The sequence below is a fragment of the Erythrolamprus reginae genome, chromosome 2 (genome assembly GCF_031021105.1).
Source record: "Erythrolamprus reginae isolate rEryReg1 chromosome 2, rEryReg1.hap1, whole genome shotgun sequence".
In the NCBI taxonomy this organism is placed as follows: Eukaryota; Metazoa; Chordata; class Lepidosauria; order Squamata; family Dipsadidae; genus Erythrolamprus; species Erythrolamprus reginae.
In genome coordinates this window covers 78441386-78459719 of record NC_091951.1, presented here as the reverse complement: position 1 = coordinate 78459719, position 18334 = coordinate 78441386, and the positions used below count along the sequence as shown (strand labels likewise).

At 41.9% G+C, this 18334-nt stretch overlaps 1 protein-coding gene across 1 annotated transcript in view; it reads left to right on the top strand.

Moving 5' to 3' along the window:
- Positions 1 to 1010: 1010 nt before the first annotated feature.
- Positions 1011 to 18334, top strand: part of COPG1 (COPI coat complex subunit gamma 1) — a 37550-nt gene continuing 20226 nt past the window's right edge. Inside the window, exons 1-11 of the mRNA XM_070738401.1 lie at positions 1011 to 1289; positions 7080 to 7132; positions 7216 to 7296; positions 8009 to 8080; positions 9784 to 9863; positions 12053 to 12128; positions 12349 to 12441; positions 12864 to 12950; positions 13058 to 13215; positions 14712 to 14845; positions 15661 to 15728. Coding sequence (XP_070594502.1) covers positions 1253 to 1289; positions 7080 to 7132; positions 7216 to 7296; positions 8009 to 8080; positions 9784 to 9863; positions 12053 to 12128; positions 12349 to 12441; positions 12864 to 12950; positions 13058 to 13215; positions 14712 to 14845; positions 15661 to 15728 — 939 coding nt within the window. The 5' untranslated portion in view covers positions 1011 to 1252. The remainder of the gene's footprint in view (positions 1290 to 7079; positions 7133 to 7215; positions 7297 to 8008; positions 8081 to 9783; positions 9864 to 12052; positions 12129 to 12348; positions 12442 to 12863; positions 12951 to 13057; positions 13216 to 14711; positions 14846 to 15660; positions 15729 to 18334) is intronic.

Here is an 18334-nt window from a genome sequence, read left to right as displayed (position 1 = left end):
TTTAGTTAGCAAGTTTAGAAAGCACTGAACTAAATCATCCTGGAGAAGTGAATAGCCTGTTTCTTAAATTGAGCCTTGGTGGTGCAGTAGTTAGAGTGCAGTACTGCAAGCATCAGTTCAAATCTCACCAAGCTCAAGGTTGACTCAGCCTTCCATCCATCTGAGGTGGGTAAAATGAGTACCCATATTGTTGGGGGCAATATACTGATTCTATAAACCGCTTAGAGAGCGGTAAAGAGCAGTAAAGCACTGTGAAGCGGTATATAAGTCTAAGTGCTATTGCTATTAAAGACCTCCAGATAATGCCAGATAATGGAAATGTAAAACGATTGGAACCTGTTTATTGTGCAAACAACTGAACTTTTTCAGGAACACAAAAATAGGTAACAATAGAGACGGAAAAAGTGGGGGGGCTATGTTGGGTCAGAACAATAACCAGGGTACCCCTCCCCTCCCCACTCCAGATATTTTTCCCGCCTGGAAAGTATACATTGTATATTTTCTATTATGTACACTGAGAGCATATGCACCAAAGACAAATTGCTTGTGTGTCCAATCACACTTGGCCAATAAAGAATTCTATTCTTTTCTTTTCTATTTAAATTTCAATGAGCATTACAGACCGACAGCCCCCAAAAATAGTAAAGAAAAAAAATCGAAGTTTTTAAAAGGAAACGGAGATTGTCTGGGAAAGAAACCTCCATCTCTTCTTCATCAGCAAAAAAAGCAACGGTAGCGTCAACTAAAACAGTACAAACGAGATGCGGTTTCTCTCGATTGTTCCCAATGCGAGAGTGGTGCAAAGCACAGCTTTCCCTGTCCTCTCCACTTCCGTCCTTTGTCGCCCTGCCCGAGATTGGCTGCCAGTCTTTTCCTTTCCGGCCTGAAGCGCTGCCCTCGATCATTGACTTGCAAGGCCCATGACGTCACGTCCGGTCTGTTCCCATCGTTTTGCCTTTCTCCTGGCAGCTCTCTCTAGCCCGCCCGTTGACGAGTGCGCCTGCGCAATCACTGAGATGCTGAGCTGTCTCAACTTTGTCTTGCTGGCAGGAAGTGAAGCCTGTGCAGGAAGTAAGAGATTTCCACGCAGATGCGGACTGTCTAGCTAGCGCTGTCGTTTCCCATCATTGTTGTTCTGTCCGACATAGCGTCTTCTTTCTTGCCTTCCCCTTCCCCTGGGCTAGGGTGAGGTTCATCTGGTGTCTTCTCCCGCCGCTTCTTCTTTAACCGGTTCTGCGCCTCCACGGACGGAATGCTAAAGAAATTTGACAAGAAGGATGAAGAGTCAGGTGAGTGGGGGATGCGTGGCTACTCCCTCCTCCCTATTCCCAGCTTGCAAAGAGCTACCCCATCCGGGATGCAGAAAAATCCGGATAGTAGCAAAAACGTTTCCGACTTTTCTAATAACTCCTCTTTGCAGGATCATTAGGTTGCTGAAATTACGGGAGCAGCATATCCAATATATCGGGGAATGAATAAGGTCCTGTTTTATGAATGAAATGCTACTGCATCAGAGGTGTATGACGTGTGGTGTAAATTATTGCAATGAACAAGAATGTATCTACTCTGTATAATTCTTAAAAGAAAGAACTACAGGTAGTCCTTGACTTACAATGGTTCATTTAGTAATTGTTCAAAGTTACAGCGTCAATGAGAAAAGTGACATAGAATAGAATAGAATTCTTTATTGGCCAAGTATGATTGGACACAAGGAATTTTTCTTAGTGCAGATGCTTTCAGTGTACATAAAAGAAAAAGATACATTTGTCAAGAATTATGAGGTACAACACTTAATGATTGTCATAGGGGTCTAATAATCAGGAAACAATATTAATAAAAATCTTAAGGATACAAGCAACAGGTTATGGCCGTTTTTCACAGATAGAACCATTGTGGCATCCCTATGGCCATATTATCAAAATGCAGATGTTGGCAACTGGTTCATATTTATGACTGTTACAATGTTCCAGAATCAGGTGATCCCTTTTGCAACCTTCTAGCAAGCAAAATCAATGGGGAAGCCAGATTCACTTAACAATCAGGTTACTATTTATCTAATTGGATTTGTATGTTTATTTATTTTATTTATTTAATTGAATTTGTATTTTTAAGTTATCAACTGCTGTGATTCATTTAACAACTATGGTAAGGATTGTAGTATTTAACAAATTTTAACAAATTCTCACTTAACAATTTTCAGTTCAATTGTGGTTGTAAGTTGAGGACTATCTGTAGTGTCTCTTGATTGTGCTAAATACAGCATGGTAGGATTTTTTAATCAAAGAGAAAATGACATAACACTGACAAATTAGATCTTACAGAGCAATCTTCTTTCCCTTTTGCGGTAATACTATAAAACGGGTCCCCAAACTTTTTACACAGGGGGCCAGTTCACAGTCCCTCGGACTGTTGGAGGGCCGGACTATAAAAAAAACCCTGAACAAATCCCTATGCACACTGCACATCTTATTTTAAAGTAAAAAATAAAATGGGAACGTACTATTTAGGAGGGGGGTCTGAAATTCACAAAAGTTTGTTTTGTTTTTAATTTTCTTTTGTTAACATCTGATTGTCTATACAAGATTTTTTTGGTTTATAGAAAAATGTATAAAGAAAGAAGGAAGCACTTTGTCATAATGGTTAATACGTTAGAAATATAATTGGTGTACTTTTTGAAGGAACATTAAGGAGGGAATTTAATTAAAAGAAAAGTATGTACATGGATGACAACTTTAGGAAAAAAATGCAATTTTTTTAATGATTGATATTCTTTACTAACAAAATACTGCATTTTATTCATGGAAAATTAGATGGTACACTGTATTGTTTGAATGTATGTTGAGAATTTTTTAAAAAAATAATTACACCCCCCCAAAAAAGTCCTTCCTTCCTCCTCCCCTCCATTCATTTCATTCTTCCTTCCTTCCTTGTTCCATTTCTTCTTCCTTCCTTCTTTCCTTCCTTCCTTTTCCCTCCATTTCTCATTCCTTCCTTCCGTCCCTCCCTCCTTCCTTCCTCTCCTTTTCTCTCTCTCTTGCTTTCTTTCTCTCACTCAAAATCTTTTTCTCTCTCTTGCTTTCTTTCTCTCTCTCTCTTTCTCTCTCTTGCTTTCTTTCTCTCTCTCTTGCTTTCTCCCTCTCTCTTGCTCTCTCTTGCTTTCTTTCTCTCTCTTGCTCTCTCTCTCTCTTTCTCACTATCTCTCTTGCTATCTCTCTTCCTCTCTTTCTCTCTCCCTCTCTTTCTCCACCTTCCTTCCTTCCCTCTCTCCTTCCTTCCTCTCCACTTCTCTTTCCCTCCCTCTTTTCCCCTTCCCTTTCCCTTTTCTTTCTTTCTCCCCACTTCTTTCTCTGAAGTTCGCGGCGGAGTGCTCAGCCTCCCCATCCCCCCAGGTGCATGGCAGGCTGGCAGTAGAATGGGGAGGTCATGCGCATAGGCGTGTGCGAACCTTCACTGGTGAAAGACTTCCCCGCACTTTCTTTGTCGCTCCCCGCCCCAACTCCAATGCCCAGCTCCCCAGTGTGGCCTTGGAAAAGACTGCATGGCGGATTGTTTTGGTGTGCGTGGCAGCACCCCTTACAGGGGACATTGCCGTGGTCCCCAGACACAACCGGAGAAGCCAGACGGGGCTCAGAGCCCACAGGGGTTTCTTCAGGCCGACAGACTCCCCCGTGGGCCGGATAAATGGCCTTAGCGGGCTGCATCCGGGCCCCGGGCCGTAGTTTGGGGACCACTGCTATAAAAGAATGAATTTTCTACAGAATTATAGGAATATTTAATCTATTTTTTATTTCCCAAATTGTTATTAAAAGCAAAAGAACTTTGAAATTTAATTGGTCACTTTTCAAAATGAGGTAGATGAAATACAAATTTAAAATATAAACTTTCCCCTCTGACACAAAGATTAGAAGTTATTGAGTGGTTACTCTCTCTCAGCTCAACCCAGTTTTTAGGATTTTTGTTGTGAGGGAAATAGTATACAAGACTATTCGATCTGATTGTTGCTTTGAATCATATTTTTAAAAGAGTGTGATATAATAATTAAATATTGCACAGTTTGAATAGAATAGAATAGAATTTTATTGGCCAAGTGTGATTGGACACACAAGGAATTTGTCTTGGTGCACATGCTCTCTATACAGAAAAGAAAAGTTCATCAAGAATCATAAGGTACAATACTTAATGATAGTCTGGATACATATAAGCAATCAAATCATATTAGGAATCAGTCAGTATAAATTATAAGGATACAAGCAACAAAGTTACAGTCATTTGTGGAAGGAGATGGTGATGGGAATGATGAGAAGATTAATAGTAGTGCAGACTTAATAAATAGTTTGACAGTGTTGAGGAAATTATTTGTTTAGTACAGCGATGACATTCAGGAAGAAAACTGTTCTTGTGTCTAGCTGTTGCAGTGTGCAGTGCTCTATAGCATCATTTTGAGGGTAAGAGTTGAAACAGTTTGTATCCAGATATGAGGTGTCTGTAAATATTTTCACAGGCCTCTTTTTGACTCGTGCAGTCCTCAATGGAAGGCAGGTTGGTAGCAATTGTTTTTTCTGCAGTTCTAATTAATAGAAGTAATTAGAAATAGAAATAGTTCTAATTAATTGACTAATAAGAGGAACAATGGTGCATTGGAATATTTGCAAGAAATAACATTTGCTGCAAGCAAGAACTGGTTAGACTACAAAATAGACCTAGTACCTGTAATTGAAAATGAAAATGCTAAAGTGCTGTGGGACTTAAAAATTGAAGCAGACAAGGATCTGCCACACAACATCCCAATCTTAACAATTATCAATAAGAAAGACAAAAAAAAAGTCTGGATAAAGGACATGGTTGTATCTGATGACAACAGAAGAGAGAGAACTGAGAAAATAAAGATCTAAAAATGGAAGTAGAACAACTGTGGAAAAGAAAAACAAAGATTGTATCTATAAAAATAGGTGTCCAGCCTGCCATTCCAAAATATTTGGACATCATTTGAACACAATTGGCATTGATAAAATCACCATCAATCAGTTATAAAAGGCAATTTTACTCATAACAGCTTACAGCCTGAGGTAATACTTGTAACACCATCAAACAACAACATTGTCTATCCCAGCTCCTGGGGAGGGGCACTCGATAAGTGGATAAAATGCCAAATCCAGGCTAAACAACTGGCCGACTGTACAATCAATCAAAATCATAATAATACAAAGGATCGATGTTGGGGACTGAACATTTAATTATTGGCTAGGAAGAAGGTGTAATGAATACTTCCGTGCAATTGACTTTACCACATAACTTTGAAGAAAGATATTAAACATAACTGGAGACATCACAATTAAGGAGCTGAGGATGAAATTAGCATAATCTGCTCAGTACATCAAAAAGGATATTATAACTTGAATAGGCACAGAGCCAGCTGCTTACCTGGTTCAGATGGTTAGAACAGCACCTAAAGGTTAAAATATTTGAGGATCTTCAACTGCAGGGCTGGAAGGAAAGCCAGGCAATATAACAAAAGTTTTATTTATTTTTTTGAAAATTAAAATTTAAGTCATAATGAATGGAAGGAATATCACAATAGGAAAAAGGAATCATTAACACAGAATTGTTAAATCAGATAATTTGCTTATGAAAGTGATGGGCATATATTTGGACAATTTTAAAAGAAATAACATGGAGAAGAATGTTGTTAATAGCTGCTGTTTATAATTGCTTTACTGTATAGATAATTCTCAATTTATGACCACAATTGAGCCCAAAATTTCTGTTGGTAAGCAACACAGTTGTTCAGTGAATTTTGTGAATCACTGTTGAATTAATAATACAGTTGTCAAGTGAGTCTGGCATCCCCATTGACTTTGCTTGTCAGAAGGTCACAAAAAGTGATCTCATGAACCTGGGACACTGCAAGCATCATAAATACATGCCAGTTAATATGTATCCAAATCTAATCATATGACCATGGAGATACAAGAAGGTCATAGGTGTGAAAAAATGTTGTAAATTAATTTTTTTGGTGCTTTTGTAACTGTGAATGATGATTAATTGAATGGTTCAATTAATGGTCAGTACATTGCCCCCAATAATCTGAGTCCTTATCAAGATGAGTGGTGTATCAAGATGTATATTGCACAGGTCAAAAAGAGGCTGTGAAAATATTTACTGACCCCTCACATCCTGGACATAAATTGTTTCAACTCCTACCCTCAAAAAGACACTATAGAGTGCTGCACACTAAGACAATTAGACACCAAAACAGGTTTTCCCCAAACACCATCACTTTGCTAAACAAATAATTTATTCACCACTGTCCAACTATTCACTAAGACTACTATTCTTGTAGTACTACTAAGTCTTCTCATGGTTCCTATCACCCATCTCCTCCCACTTATGTCTGTATGACTGTAACTTGTTGCTTGTATCCTTATGATTTATATTAATATTGATTGTTTCCTGATTGCTTATTTATATCCTATGACAATCATTAAATGTTGTACCTCATTGTTCTTGACAAATGTATTTTTTATGTACACTGAGAGCATATGCACCAAAGAGAAATTCCTTGTGTGTCCAATCACACTTGGCCAATAAAGAATTCTGCTCTATTCTATTGACCAATTAAAGCAACAATTGCAGGTGACTGGAAACTATGTGCTTCTTATATGACAGTAAAGAATGTGTCTCCCTAGCTTTTAATTTCTCATTGTAACATATCCTTTTAATAATAAAATGTATGTTTATGTTTGGGAGTTGCATTGTTCCTTTCTTATGTATTTTTGCATTGCATAAAAAGTTGAGAAATACAGAACGATACTTGTCCTTTAATTGCAATTGGTCCCACTTAATTGCAAGGCTAAGTTAATATTTTGTGACATTTCAGTTCCATTAGCACTTGAAAAGATTAATAATTGCTTAGAATTACCCTATTTCTTCCTCTTTTAACCATTCCAACCTTTATTATTAAGTTTCTTTCAGGAATGTTAATTTTTATTAAGGGGCAAATGAACCCGGACTTTCCCAATTGAAATTTTGCCCATGTGAAAACCTTGATTATTAATTAAATTGGTTATCTTACATTGCAGGGGGAGGCTCCAATCCATTCCAACACTTGGAAAAAAGTGCTGTGCTGCAAGAAGTAAGTTTCCAAATAATGCCTGGTTTTTCTTCTAAGGCGAAAGCCCTTGAATATGTCCTGAAATTCTTATGCCTCTGTCCTAGGCCCGAGTATTCAACGAGACACCTATAAATCCTCGGAAATGCGCTCATATCCTCACAAAGATTTTGTATCTCATAAACCAGGTAAAAGGGAGATTTTATTTACAAGGGCTTTATTATACTGATTAAACAATCTTGCTGTGCTTGCCAACATTAAAGCTACATTGCTAGAATTCCTTCAGTTATTTTTTCAATAATAAGGGAGCTACCGGTAGTAGTTGCATCAAAGAACTCCTGCATGGTCTGAGGCAACATGAAAGGTGAGACTTTGTGGTGGAATCATCGACTCTCACTAACTTTTCCTCTCAGCTGGGTTAATTCTAGTCTTGAGCCTCTCTTGGCTAAGTCTTCCACTTGCAGGCACTTAGATCCCACAGAGTGGGCCTTCTCCAGGTCCCGTCAACTAAACAATGTCGGTTGGCGGGCCCCAGGGGAAGAGCCTTCTCTGTGGCGGCCCCGACTCTCTGGAACCAACTCCCCCAGAGATTAGAACTGCCCCTACTCTCCTTGCCTTTCGTAAGCTCCTTAAAACCTATCTTTGTCGTCAGGCATGGGGGAACTGAGACATCTCCCCCGGGCATATACAATTTATGCATGGTATGTTTGTATGTATGTTTGCTTAGCAAATGGGTTTTTTAAAATATTTTAAACTATAATTTAGATTTGTCATGAATTGTTTTATTTTGTTGTGAGCCGCCCCAAGTCTGCGGAGAGGGGCGGCATACAAATCTAAATAATAAATAAATAAATAAATAAATAAAATACTAATAGATGTGTGTTTTTCTTTCCATTCTAGGGAGAGCATCTTGGTGTGATGGAAGCCACCGAATCGTTCTTTGCAATGACAAAACTGTTCCAGTCTAATGATGTAAGTCTTTCATTGTGCATTTTGACACTTACTTAGGCTGGAAAGAGGATGCAGGGACTCTGTTTGGAAGTTCCATTGTGATGGGTTCTTATGGAGAGAAAATTACACACATGTACAGGATAAGCTTTTGTTCCCAAGTATGATCAGTTTGTTGCTTAAACACTAATTAAACACTTTCGTAGAAAACTAACTTGTAAGTCTATTTGAAACTTATTCTAGTACATCTACAGTGTTTATACTTTTTATAGGTGATGCTTTTCTCTTATCTCACAGTTAACGTATACCTATTGACAATAGTTTTTTTATTGCTGTATGTCTATTATTCTTCTTTCCATAAGCCTGTGTTTTTACCCTGTTTCCCCCAAAATAAGACATTCCCTGATAATTAAAAGAATCGGGGTGGTGCAGTGGTTAGAGTGCAGCACTGCAGTTTACTTCAGCTGATTGCTAGCTGTAATTCAGCAGTTCAAATCTCACCACCGGCTCAAGGTTGACTTAGCCTTCCATCCTTCCGAGGTGGGTAAAATGAGGATCCACATTGTTGGGGGCAATATGCTGGTTCTATAAACTGCTTAGAGAGGGCTGTAAAAGCACTATGAAGCGGTATATCAGTCTAAATTATTATTATTATTATTATTATTATTATTATTATTATCATCATCATCATCATCATTATTATTATTATTATCATTATTATGTCAATACAACACAGCAAACGAGATCACTATGTTGGATTTCGTATTTCATCATCAGTCGGGCGCTTCCCAAGCACCTAAGACTGCGTGATGTAGCGGCGAATTATGTTTGCCGATCCCAGTGAAGCGGCCTTTTGCAATTGACAGGTGGAAATTTTGTCAGTTCCAGTGGTTTTCAAATGTCCGCTGAGATCCTTTGGCACTGTGCCCAGCATGCCAAGAACCACTGGGACCACTTTCACTGGCTTATGCCAGAGTCGTTGCAGCTCGATTTTTAGATCTTCGTATTTCACTAATTTCTCTAGCTGCTTCTATTTTTATTATTATTATTATTTAGATTTGTATGCCATCCCTCTCTCCAAAGACTGCTATTGCTAATAAGCCGAATCAGGCTTTTGAGTGCATGGCAATAAAGCCAAGTGATTATTTCAGGGTTCCAAAAAAAAAAAAAAGACAGGGCCTTATTTTGGGGAAAACACGGGTAGTTCTGTTTTTTGTTTAGTCCGTGAACCTATGCTTCTAAACATACCTTATTTTCCAATTTGACTTTTTTGCGCTATAGAGGCCCCGTTTTCCTTTGGAGATAACCCATTCCCTTTCTTTCCCCCTTGCGTAATCTTTCAGTTACAAGCCCTTCAAGAGGGACTGATGTTGCCCCCCTCTGGCTTTCGTAGCTGGCTCGCCTCTAGTCTAGTCAGAGCTCTGCTGGGCCTCTGAAAGGGTGGCCTTGGCAATATGCTGAGCTCACTAGGGATTGATGTCACTGTTGGGATGACAACATGTTCTCAGGATGGCTTGATGCCAGGCTCCATTTGCACATGCCCTGCGTCTCTGGACAAAATATTTCCTACTTCTTGTTTCCTATGCACCTTCTCAGGTTTGATTTGTGTCATCCAGATGCAAAATATATAGGGAGCTCATCTTTCCCTGCAATATTGGCCACTCTGTACGTCTTGTCAATATTTGTGCATTCTAAGTTTGTTCTCTGTGGTTTGTTCTCTGTGCTAGCCAACTCTCCGCAGAATGTGTTACCTGACCATCAAAGAGATGTCTAGCATTTCGGAAGATGTCATTATAGTAACAAGCAGGTAATTCTCTTCTTGACTCAATCAAACATTTACAACATTTCAATCATATAACCTGTGGGGGAGGAGCAGCAGTACTAAACAGAGATAACGAAATGAGTCATTAGCAAGTAAAAATAAATGGTAGCTTTAAAAAGCTATTGAAATGTTTATATAAAAAGTCCTCACCACTTAATTGGTTTGAGTTATCCAAACACATACAGCAAGATATGTTTTGATACTCTCTCCTCTCTTCCCAAATGTTTTGCTTATTAATTATATTATTTATAATTAATAATAATGATAAGGAAGTAAGGTTAGTACATTAACCATATTCAGAATATTAAAAGTGATGCATGCCAATGTTATTCAACAATAATTCTGCGTGCATATGTGTGTTACATACACGTGTGTGTTGTTTCACTTGTATTAGCATGTGCTACACACCCAACTACTGGGATCTATAAAGCAGGGTTAATGATTTAGTGCAATGGGTGGATCTGATCTCACTCTCTCAGTGTTTATACATTGAAATATTATATTGATAATATGCATTGTGTATGTCTGTGTGATGTACACAACACCTATGTATTGAAAGACATTATATTCCAATTCAGATGCCCAGGGAAGCCAATTCTTGGAGTCTAACACCTGATAGAATTTGTTTGTTTGTTTAGTCAAGTACGTATTGGTAGTATACAAAGATATTATATACTTGATACCAGTAAGAGAGAAACATTAGGACAGGGGACGGAAGGCACGTTGGTACACTTATACATGCCCCCTACTGACCTCTTAGGAATTGAGAGAAGTCAACAGTGGATAGTCTAAGGGTAAAGATTTGGGTTTTAGGTGATGATAGTTCAGAGTCAAGTAGTGAGTTCCATGCATTAACTACTTGGTTACTAAAGATGTATTTTCTGCAGGTGAGTTTGGAGCGGTTTACTTTAAGTTTGTATCTGTTGTGGTTGAAGCTGAAGTAGTCATTGACAGGAAGGACAGATTATTTTACGGGCTATGCTTAGAATGTGCTTAAGGCGATGTAGTTATAAGCTTTCTAAACCTAGGATTGTAAGTCTAGTTGCATAGGGTATTCTGTTACCCTAAATACATACATAATACTAAATATATAAATTTAAATATAAATATAAGTAAATACATACAGGTAGTCCCTGGGTTACGTTGTCCCCAAAATACGACATTTCGTCATTACGACAACCTGGGAACAGCTTTGAAGCCACTGCTGCCGCCGCCTCCTACATTCAGGCGAAGGGATCTCCGCAGTGGGCGGTGGCTTCAGAGACCCCGCGCAGATCCCCTCGCCCGAACAGAGACGGCGGTGGCTTCAAGGTACCAACAGCCGGTCCTTATCGGCGCTGTGTTGCTGTAGCCTCCGAGGCTGCCCATCACGTAGATCTCCTCGCCTGAATGGAGGCGGCGGCAGCAGCCTCAGAGGCTGCAGCAACGCAGCTCCAAAAAGGACCAGCTGTTGGTTCCTTGAAGAAGCTGCCGCCGCCGCGGTGTAAATTGGAATATTCATGTAAATTGGAATATTCCGACTTATACCAAACTCGGCTTACGACAGGCCGTGGGAATGGATCCCCATCGTAAGTCGGGGACTACCTGTAATACTATAACAGAAATAGAATAGAAACATAGAAGATTGACGGCAGAAAAAGACCTCATGGTCCATCTAGTCTGCCCTTATACTATTTCCTGTATTTTATCTTAGGATGGATATATGTTTATCCCAGGCATGTTTAAATTCAGTTACTGTGGATTTACCAACCACGTCTGCTGGAAGTTTGTTCCAAGCATCTACTACTCTTTCAGTCAAATAATATTTTCTCACATTGCTTCTGATCTTTCCCCCAACTAACCCCATTGTTCTTGTGTTCACTTTCCTATTAAAAACATAGAATAGAATAGAATAGAATAGAATAGAATAGAATTCTTTATTGGCCAAGTGTGATAGGACACACAAGGAGTTTGTCTTTGGTCCATATGCTCTCAGTGTACATGAAAGAAAAGATACATTTGCCAAGAATCATGAAGTACAACACTTAATGTTTGTCACAAATAAGCAATCAGGAAACAATATTAATATAAATTGTAAGGATACAAGCAACAAGTTAATCATATAGTCATAAGTAGGAGGAGATGGGTGATAGGAACGATGAGAAGATTAACATCTCTATTCCATTTTTGTCCAGCTTAACAAAAGATATGACAGGAAAGGATGACAACTATAGAGGCCCTGCTGTGCGAGCGCTCTGTCAAATTACAGACGTACGTATGACACTTTTGTATCTTTTGCTATCTTTGTCATTTTTTTCTTCTTTCCCATCATTATCTGCATCTTCCTTTGTTTTCTTCTTCATGGGTTTTCCCTGTCTTTCTCCTGCATTGTTTGCTCCTTCACTATGGTCTTTGTCCATTCTTGAGAGTCTGGGCAGATGCTCTTCTATGTCCTTTCCAACCATCCCTCCGTGCTCTCTCTTCCCTGCAGACCACCATGCTGCAATCTATTGAGCGCTACATGAAGCAGGCAATCGTCGACAAGGTTCCCAGTGTGTCCAGCTCTGCCTTGGTGTCGTCTTTGGTACGTAAGTGCTTGCAGAACTTATGAAATAGGAGTGCTCATTGTCCAACAGGACACTTTTTTTCCAAAAAAAAAGGTGAAAATTATGACAGAAAACTTCACCTGAAAGAATTGACAGATGAATAGTTCTTTGTCGATTCTGTAAATAGTAGAATGGCCATTCTTAACTGATGGAGAAATATTTTTGTTTGGAAAAGGCAAGGATGTGGCTGTGTGGTTTTGCTAAATTATTTTAAAGGCATAAACTGTCCCTATTTTAGATGAGAGAGAGAGAGAATAGAAAAATGATGATGTAATGCAATTCCTGGCTACTAAACTTCTAATTTGGGGGGGGGGGATGACTATTTTATGCCAATTGCACTGTTTCTGTTTGACATTTGAAGCAACTTCTTGATATGTTCTCTGGCCTTCTTCCTTTACAGCACCTTCTAAAGACGAGTTTTGATATAGTCAAACGTTGGGTGAATGAAGCTCAAGAGGCAGCATCTAGTGACAATATCATGGTCCAAGTAAGATTTTTTATAAGAGTGTATAATGCTGTGTGGTTTGATGAATTTATGTGTACAAATATGGAAACAAAGTTGACAGATTATCTTACTTTGCTACCTTGTTCCAGTATCATGCTCTTGGCTTGCTGTACCACATCCGTAAGAACGATCGCTTGGCTGTCAACAAGATGCTAAACAAGTTCATGCGTCATGGGTTGAAGTCCCCTTTTGCCTATTGCATGATGATTCGAGTCGCCAGTAAACTGCTTGAAGAAGAAGCTGGAGGGTAAGAAAGGGACATCTCTCTGTCTTCAAAATATGATGTATGTATGAAGGTCTGTAGCAGTGATGGTGAACCTTTTTTGGCTCAGGTGCCAAAAGGGTGTGCGTGCACCCACAGCCATAATGCAATGCCTTTCCCCCTATGTGCACAATCCCCCCCCCCCCCCCCCCAGTATGCACACAGGTCTCAGTGAAGCCTCCAGACTTCCTGTTAAGCCGCTTTCTCCATCCTCAAGCTTCAGGAGGGTTTCTGAAACCTGGAAGGGGGGTGAAAATGGCTTACATAATAAGAACATAAGAAGAGTCATGCTGAATCAGGCCAAAGCCCATCGAGTCCAGCATTCTGTGTCACACAGTGTCCCACCAATTGTCCATGGGGATCTTGAGCAGAAAGAGAAGGCAAGACCTTCCCTTTCCACTGACCCCCAACAAATGGTACCCAAGGGAATCCTGCCTGCCTCAACCAACATGGACATCCGTTTCAATAACCACCGATACACCTGGCATCCATGAATCTGTCTAATCCACCCTCCAAAAGGCCGAAAATCACGTGCGTGCTGGAACTAAACAATGTCGGTTGGCGGGCCGCAGGGGAAGAGCCTTCTCTGTGGCGGCCCCGACTTTCTGGAACCAACTCCCCCCAGAGATTAGAACTGCCCCTACTCTCCTTGCCTTTCGTAAGCTCCTTAAAACCCACCTTTGTCGTCAGGCATGGGGGAACTGAGACATCTCCCCCGGGCATATACAATTTATGCATGGTATGTTTGTTTTTATGTATGTTTGCTTAGTAAATGGGTTTTTTTTAATATTTTAAATTATAATTTAGATTTGTCATGAACTGTTTTATTTTGTTGACGGCATGTTGCTGTCACATGATGTTTCACGATGTTTTTTCCCTCCATGGAACTGGGATGGGTATGGCCTGAGTATGACACATGCGGCCTGTGAACTGCCAGTTTGACCCCCCTGGTCTAAAGAGCCAGTTAACTGCTTAAAGGCACCAGGCTAGAAACTGGGAGACCATGACTTCTAGTCCAATACATGTTCTCATCAACCTCATATCCAAACTACACCCCAACTACACATGTCCAAATGCTTATTCTGTACCATATTGTATTTTTTTGGCCTCCAATAAAGCCACAATTGCATAATCCACTGTCTCTGTTGATATGTCCTTAAAACATTACAGATATATTAGCAAAGATACTGTATTAGCAATCTGTTAATTTTCTTCAACTTGTATTCTCTCAAACCAAGATTGGGCAGGATGAATTATTGACGATTTAGTAATACTTTATAATCTGCAATGGTCTGTTTAAATTTAAAGAATTCTGGGGTTTGTACAGCAATTTCAACCCAATATTTATAAACTGAACTTGGATCACAGGAAAAAGAACCAGTCATCGGTGTTTAAATGCGATCCAAGTGTTTAAATAAGGGATGTTTGAATCTAATATTTATTTTTCTTGGGGTTTTTGTTTGTTTATTTCTTTTTCCTAGCCGGGATAGTCCACTGTTTGATTTCATTGAAAACTGCTTAAGGAACAAGCATGAGATGGTGGTCTATGAAGCTGCATCAGCCATTGTTAACCTGCCTGAATGCACTGCTAAGGAACTAGCACCTGCTGTATCTGGTAATAGTGACATCTCTTTTTTTAAAATTATTTCATGCCTAAGGTTTGCTGGGTTACTTGACATGTTTTGGTTTGGCTAATTAATTCTAGATGAAGTTTTACTGGATGAAAAATGAACTTTGTTACTGTGTTTATGTAAGGTTACTAAAACTTTCAGCCATGTTGCTTCATGTTTAGATAGAATAGAATAGAATAGAATTTTATTTGCCAAGTGTGATTGGACACACAAGGAATTTGTCTTGGTGCATATGCTCTCAGCGTACATAAAATAAAATATATTTGTCAAGAATCATGTGGTACGACATTTAATGATTGTCATAGGGGTCAAATAAGCAATGAAGAAACGATCAATATTAATAAAAATCTTAGGATATAAGCAACAAGATGTTGGACTGTATTGCATAGTAGTATCAATATAGTGACAACTCATAGAGTACCTCACTGTTGCTCTATGGGAAAATGTGTGTGTGTGTAGTATATTACCTCCATCTAACTGTCTCAGTAAAAGGGCCTGATCTTGTAATATAGTAAAAAAAAAGGTTTTTTGAAAGAGGAAAGAAGCTTAATGAGGGAAACAAAGAAGGAACTGAAGCAGATACTACTTGTAATCCCCAGTGGATAGTTTATAAATTATTTAAAGTAAGACGTAAAAGTATTCCTTCTTTGGAGCCATTTTGAATGATATAAGACATTCTTTTCTGCATAATTTTCCCATTTCCCTGGTATCTTTATATAATGAGGCTGCTAATAATGGATCTGAATCGTCCTTTTATGAAACGGTGAGATTAATGTCTTATCAATGTTACCTTTCCTAGTGTTGCAGTTGTTCTGTAGTTCACCCAAAGCAGCTCTTCGCTATGCAGCCGTCCGAACCCTCAACAAGGTAAGATGGATCAAAGAAATGGAACCTGAAAGCTAGAGCTTTAGCTGTTAGTGATTGCTTTCTGAAGACTCAGTTTGGAATCCAAGCATCTCTGGCTGCTGGTTATTCTAAGTTTCTCATCTGAGGCCCAATGTCTGTCCATGTGGCAATGTAGGTAGATCAGAAGATGAATCCTTGCTTTCTGTTTACCTATGAAATTCTCTTCATGAGGGAAGCTTAATTTTCTTATACAGTGATACCTCATGATACGAACTTAATTGGTTCTGGGACGAGGTTCGTAAGGTGAAAAGTTCGTAAGATGAAACAATGTTTCCCATAGGAATCAATGGGAAAGCGATTAATGCGTGCAAGCAGAAAACTCACCCCTTTTGCCTCATTGCTGCCGGCATTCAGATCGTTCGGGGGTGGGTAGAGGAGGGGGGAGACGGGGGGGGGAGAGAGACAGTGCAGACTGCCCAGAGGGAGCCTCATGGGTGGATTGGGTAGACAGTTACTGTCCGGCTGCAATGACTCAAAGGGAAGGGAGGCGGAATACGGGAGGAGGAGGGAGGCAGCCTCCACGCTCCAGGAGCTAATTGGCCAAAGACGTTCCCAGCCCAGCGCTTTTACATTGATCCCTTTCTCCGCCTCCCTCCCAGCCTCCTGACCGCATTCGCCTTCCTCCCGCCCGCAGCCGACTGACCGTGGGATCCTTCCCGAGCTCGGAGAGCTTCCTGGGAATGAAAGCTCGCGAACGCAACAAGGGCGAAAGCCAGTGCTGCGAAGACCAGGCGGCGCTCCAGAGCCTCTGCGGCATGTTAAAGACTGCCTCCTGCCTGCCCCTGCTCTTCTGCCAGAGCGGGGACAGGCAGGAGGAAGTTATGCCGGATACGGGCGATGGGTGGGACAGAGGGGTGGGGTTCTGGGAGGTGAAGAGTGCTTTGCCCAGTGCAAAGTCGACAGCAAGCAGCTCCGCAGTCGCCAAAGGAGGCTTAACCCCACCCCTCTGTCCCACCCATCGCCCGTGGCCAGCAGAAGAGCGGGGATAGGCAGGAGGAGGTTATGCCGACCACGGGCGATGGGTGGGACAGAGGGGTGGGGTTAAGCCTCCTTTGGCGACTGCGGAGCTGCTTGCTGTCAACTTTGCACTGGGCAAAGCACTCTTCACCTCCCGCCAGGCACGGACGAAAGGCGTGGAAATCTATTGTAGCAGCTGCTACAGCGGAGACATTTGGGGGTTTGGCTGGGCAAAAGGCAGGAGATCCGGCGCTTCACTTGCCCTCCCAGCAAAAGGCAAAGCCGCGCAGTTCTGCAGTCGCCGAAGGAGGCTTAACCACACCCCTCTGTCCCACCCATCGCCCGTGGCCAGCAGAAGAGCGGGGATAGGCAGGAGGAGGTTATGCCGGCCACGGGCGATGGGTGGGACAGAGGGGTGGGGTTAAGCCTCCTTTGGCGACTGCGGAGCTGCTTGCTGTCAACTTTGCACTGGGCAAAGCACTCTTCACCTCCCGCCAGGCACGGACGAAAGGCGTGGAAGTCTATTGTAGCAGCTGCTACAGCGGAGACATTTGGGGGTTTGGCTGGGCAAAAGGCAGGAGATCCGGCGCTTCACTTGCCCTCCCAGCAAAAGGCAAAGCCGCGCAGTTCCGCAGTCGCCGAAGGAGGCTTAACCACACCCCTCTGTCCCACCCATCGCCCGTGGCCAGCAGAAGAGCGGGGATAGGCAGGAGGAGGTTATGCCAGCCACGGGCGATGGGTGGGACAGAGGGGTGCGGTTAAGCCTCCTTTGGCGACTGCGGAGCTGCTTGCTGTCAACTTTGCACTGGGCAAAGCACTCTTCACCTCCCGCCAGGCACGGGCGAAGGACGTGAAAGCCTATTGTAGCTCGCCCATGGCCGGCAGAAGATTGCTCTTGCCCGGCTTCACACGAGGCATCAGGTCAGCATTCTGGGCGGGCGGGCGGCGGACGAGGAGGGGGAAAGCCTCCTGCAGCAGCTGCCACAGCCGCCGGCTTCCCCGCCGCCCATCCGCACAGAATGCTGACCTGATGCCTCGCGGGGAAGCCAGGCAAGAGCGATCTTCTGCCGGCCATGGGTGAGCGGCGGGGAGTCGGGGCTGCTGGCAAGCGCCCCAGCCCAGCTGTGACCTTTTAAAACAGCCGGGCGGCTCCCCAGCAGCTTCCCGAAGCCAAACGCCAAACCCGAACTTCCGCGTTCGGCTTCGGGAGGCTGCTGGGAAGCCCCCCCCGGCTGTTTTAAAAGGTGACAGCCGGGCTGGGGGGCTTCCCAGCACCACCCCCCAACCCCAAACCCGGAAGTTCGGCAAGAGTTCGGGGTTCGGGAGGTTGCTGGGAAGCCCCCCAGCCCGGCTGTCACCTTTTAAAACAGCCGGGCGGCTTCCTAGGAGCCTCCGAACGCCGAACCCGGAAGTTCGGGTTTGGCGTTCGTAACTCGAAAAAAGTTCGTAAGAAAAGGCAAATTTTTTCTGAACCCCGGGTTCGTATCACGAGTTGTTCGTAAGACGAGGGGTTCGTATCTTGAGGTACCACTGTACTTCACTATCTTCTTGGGATACTTAGCAAATCTTATTTTTCCAAATATAGGCAGGCTGGCTCCTGCATTTCAATT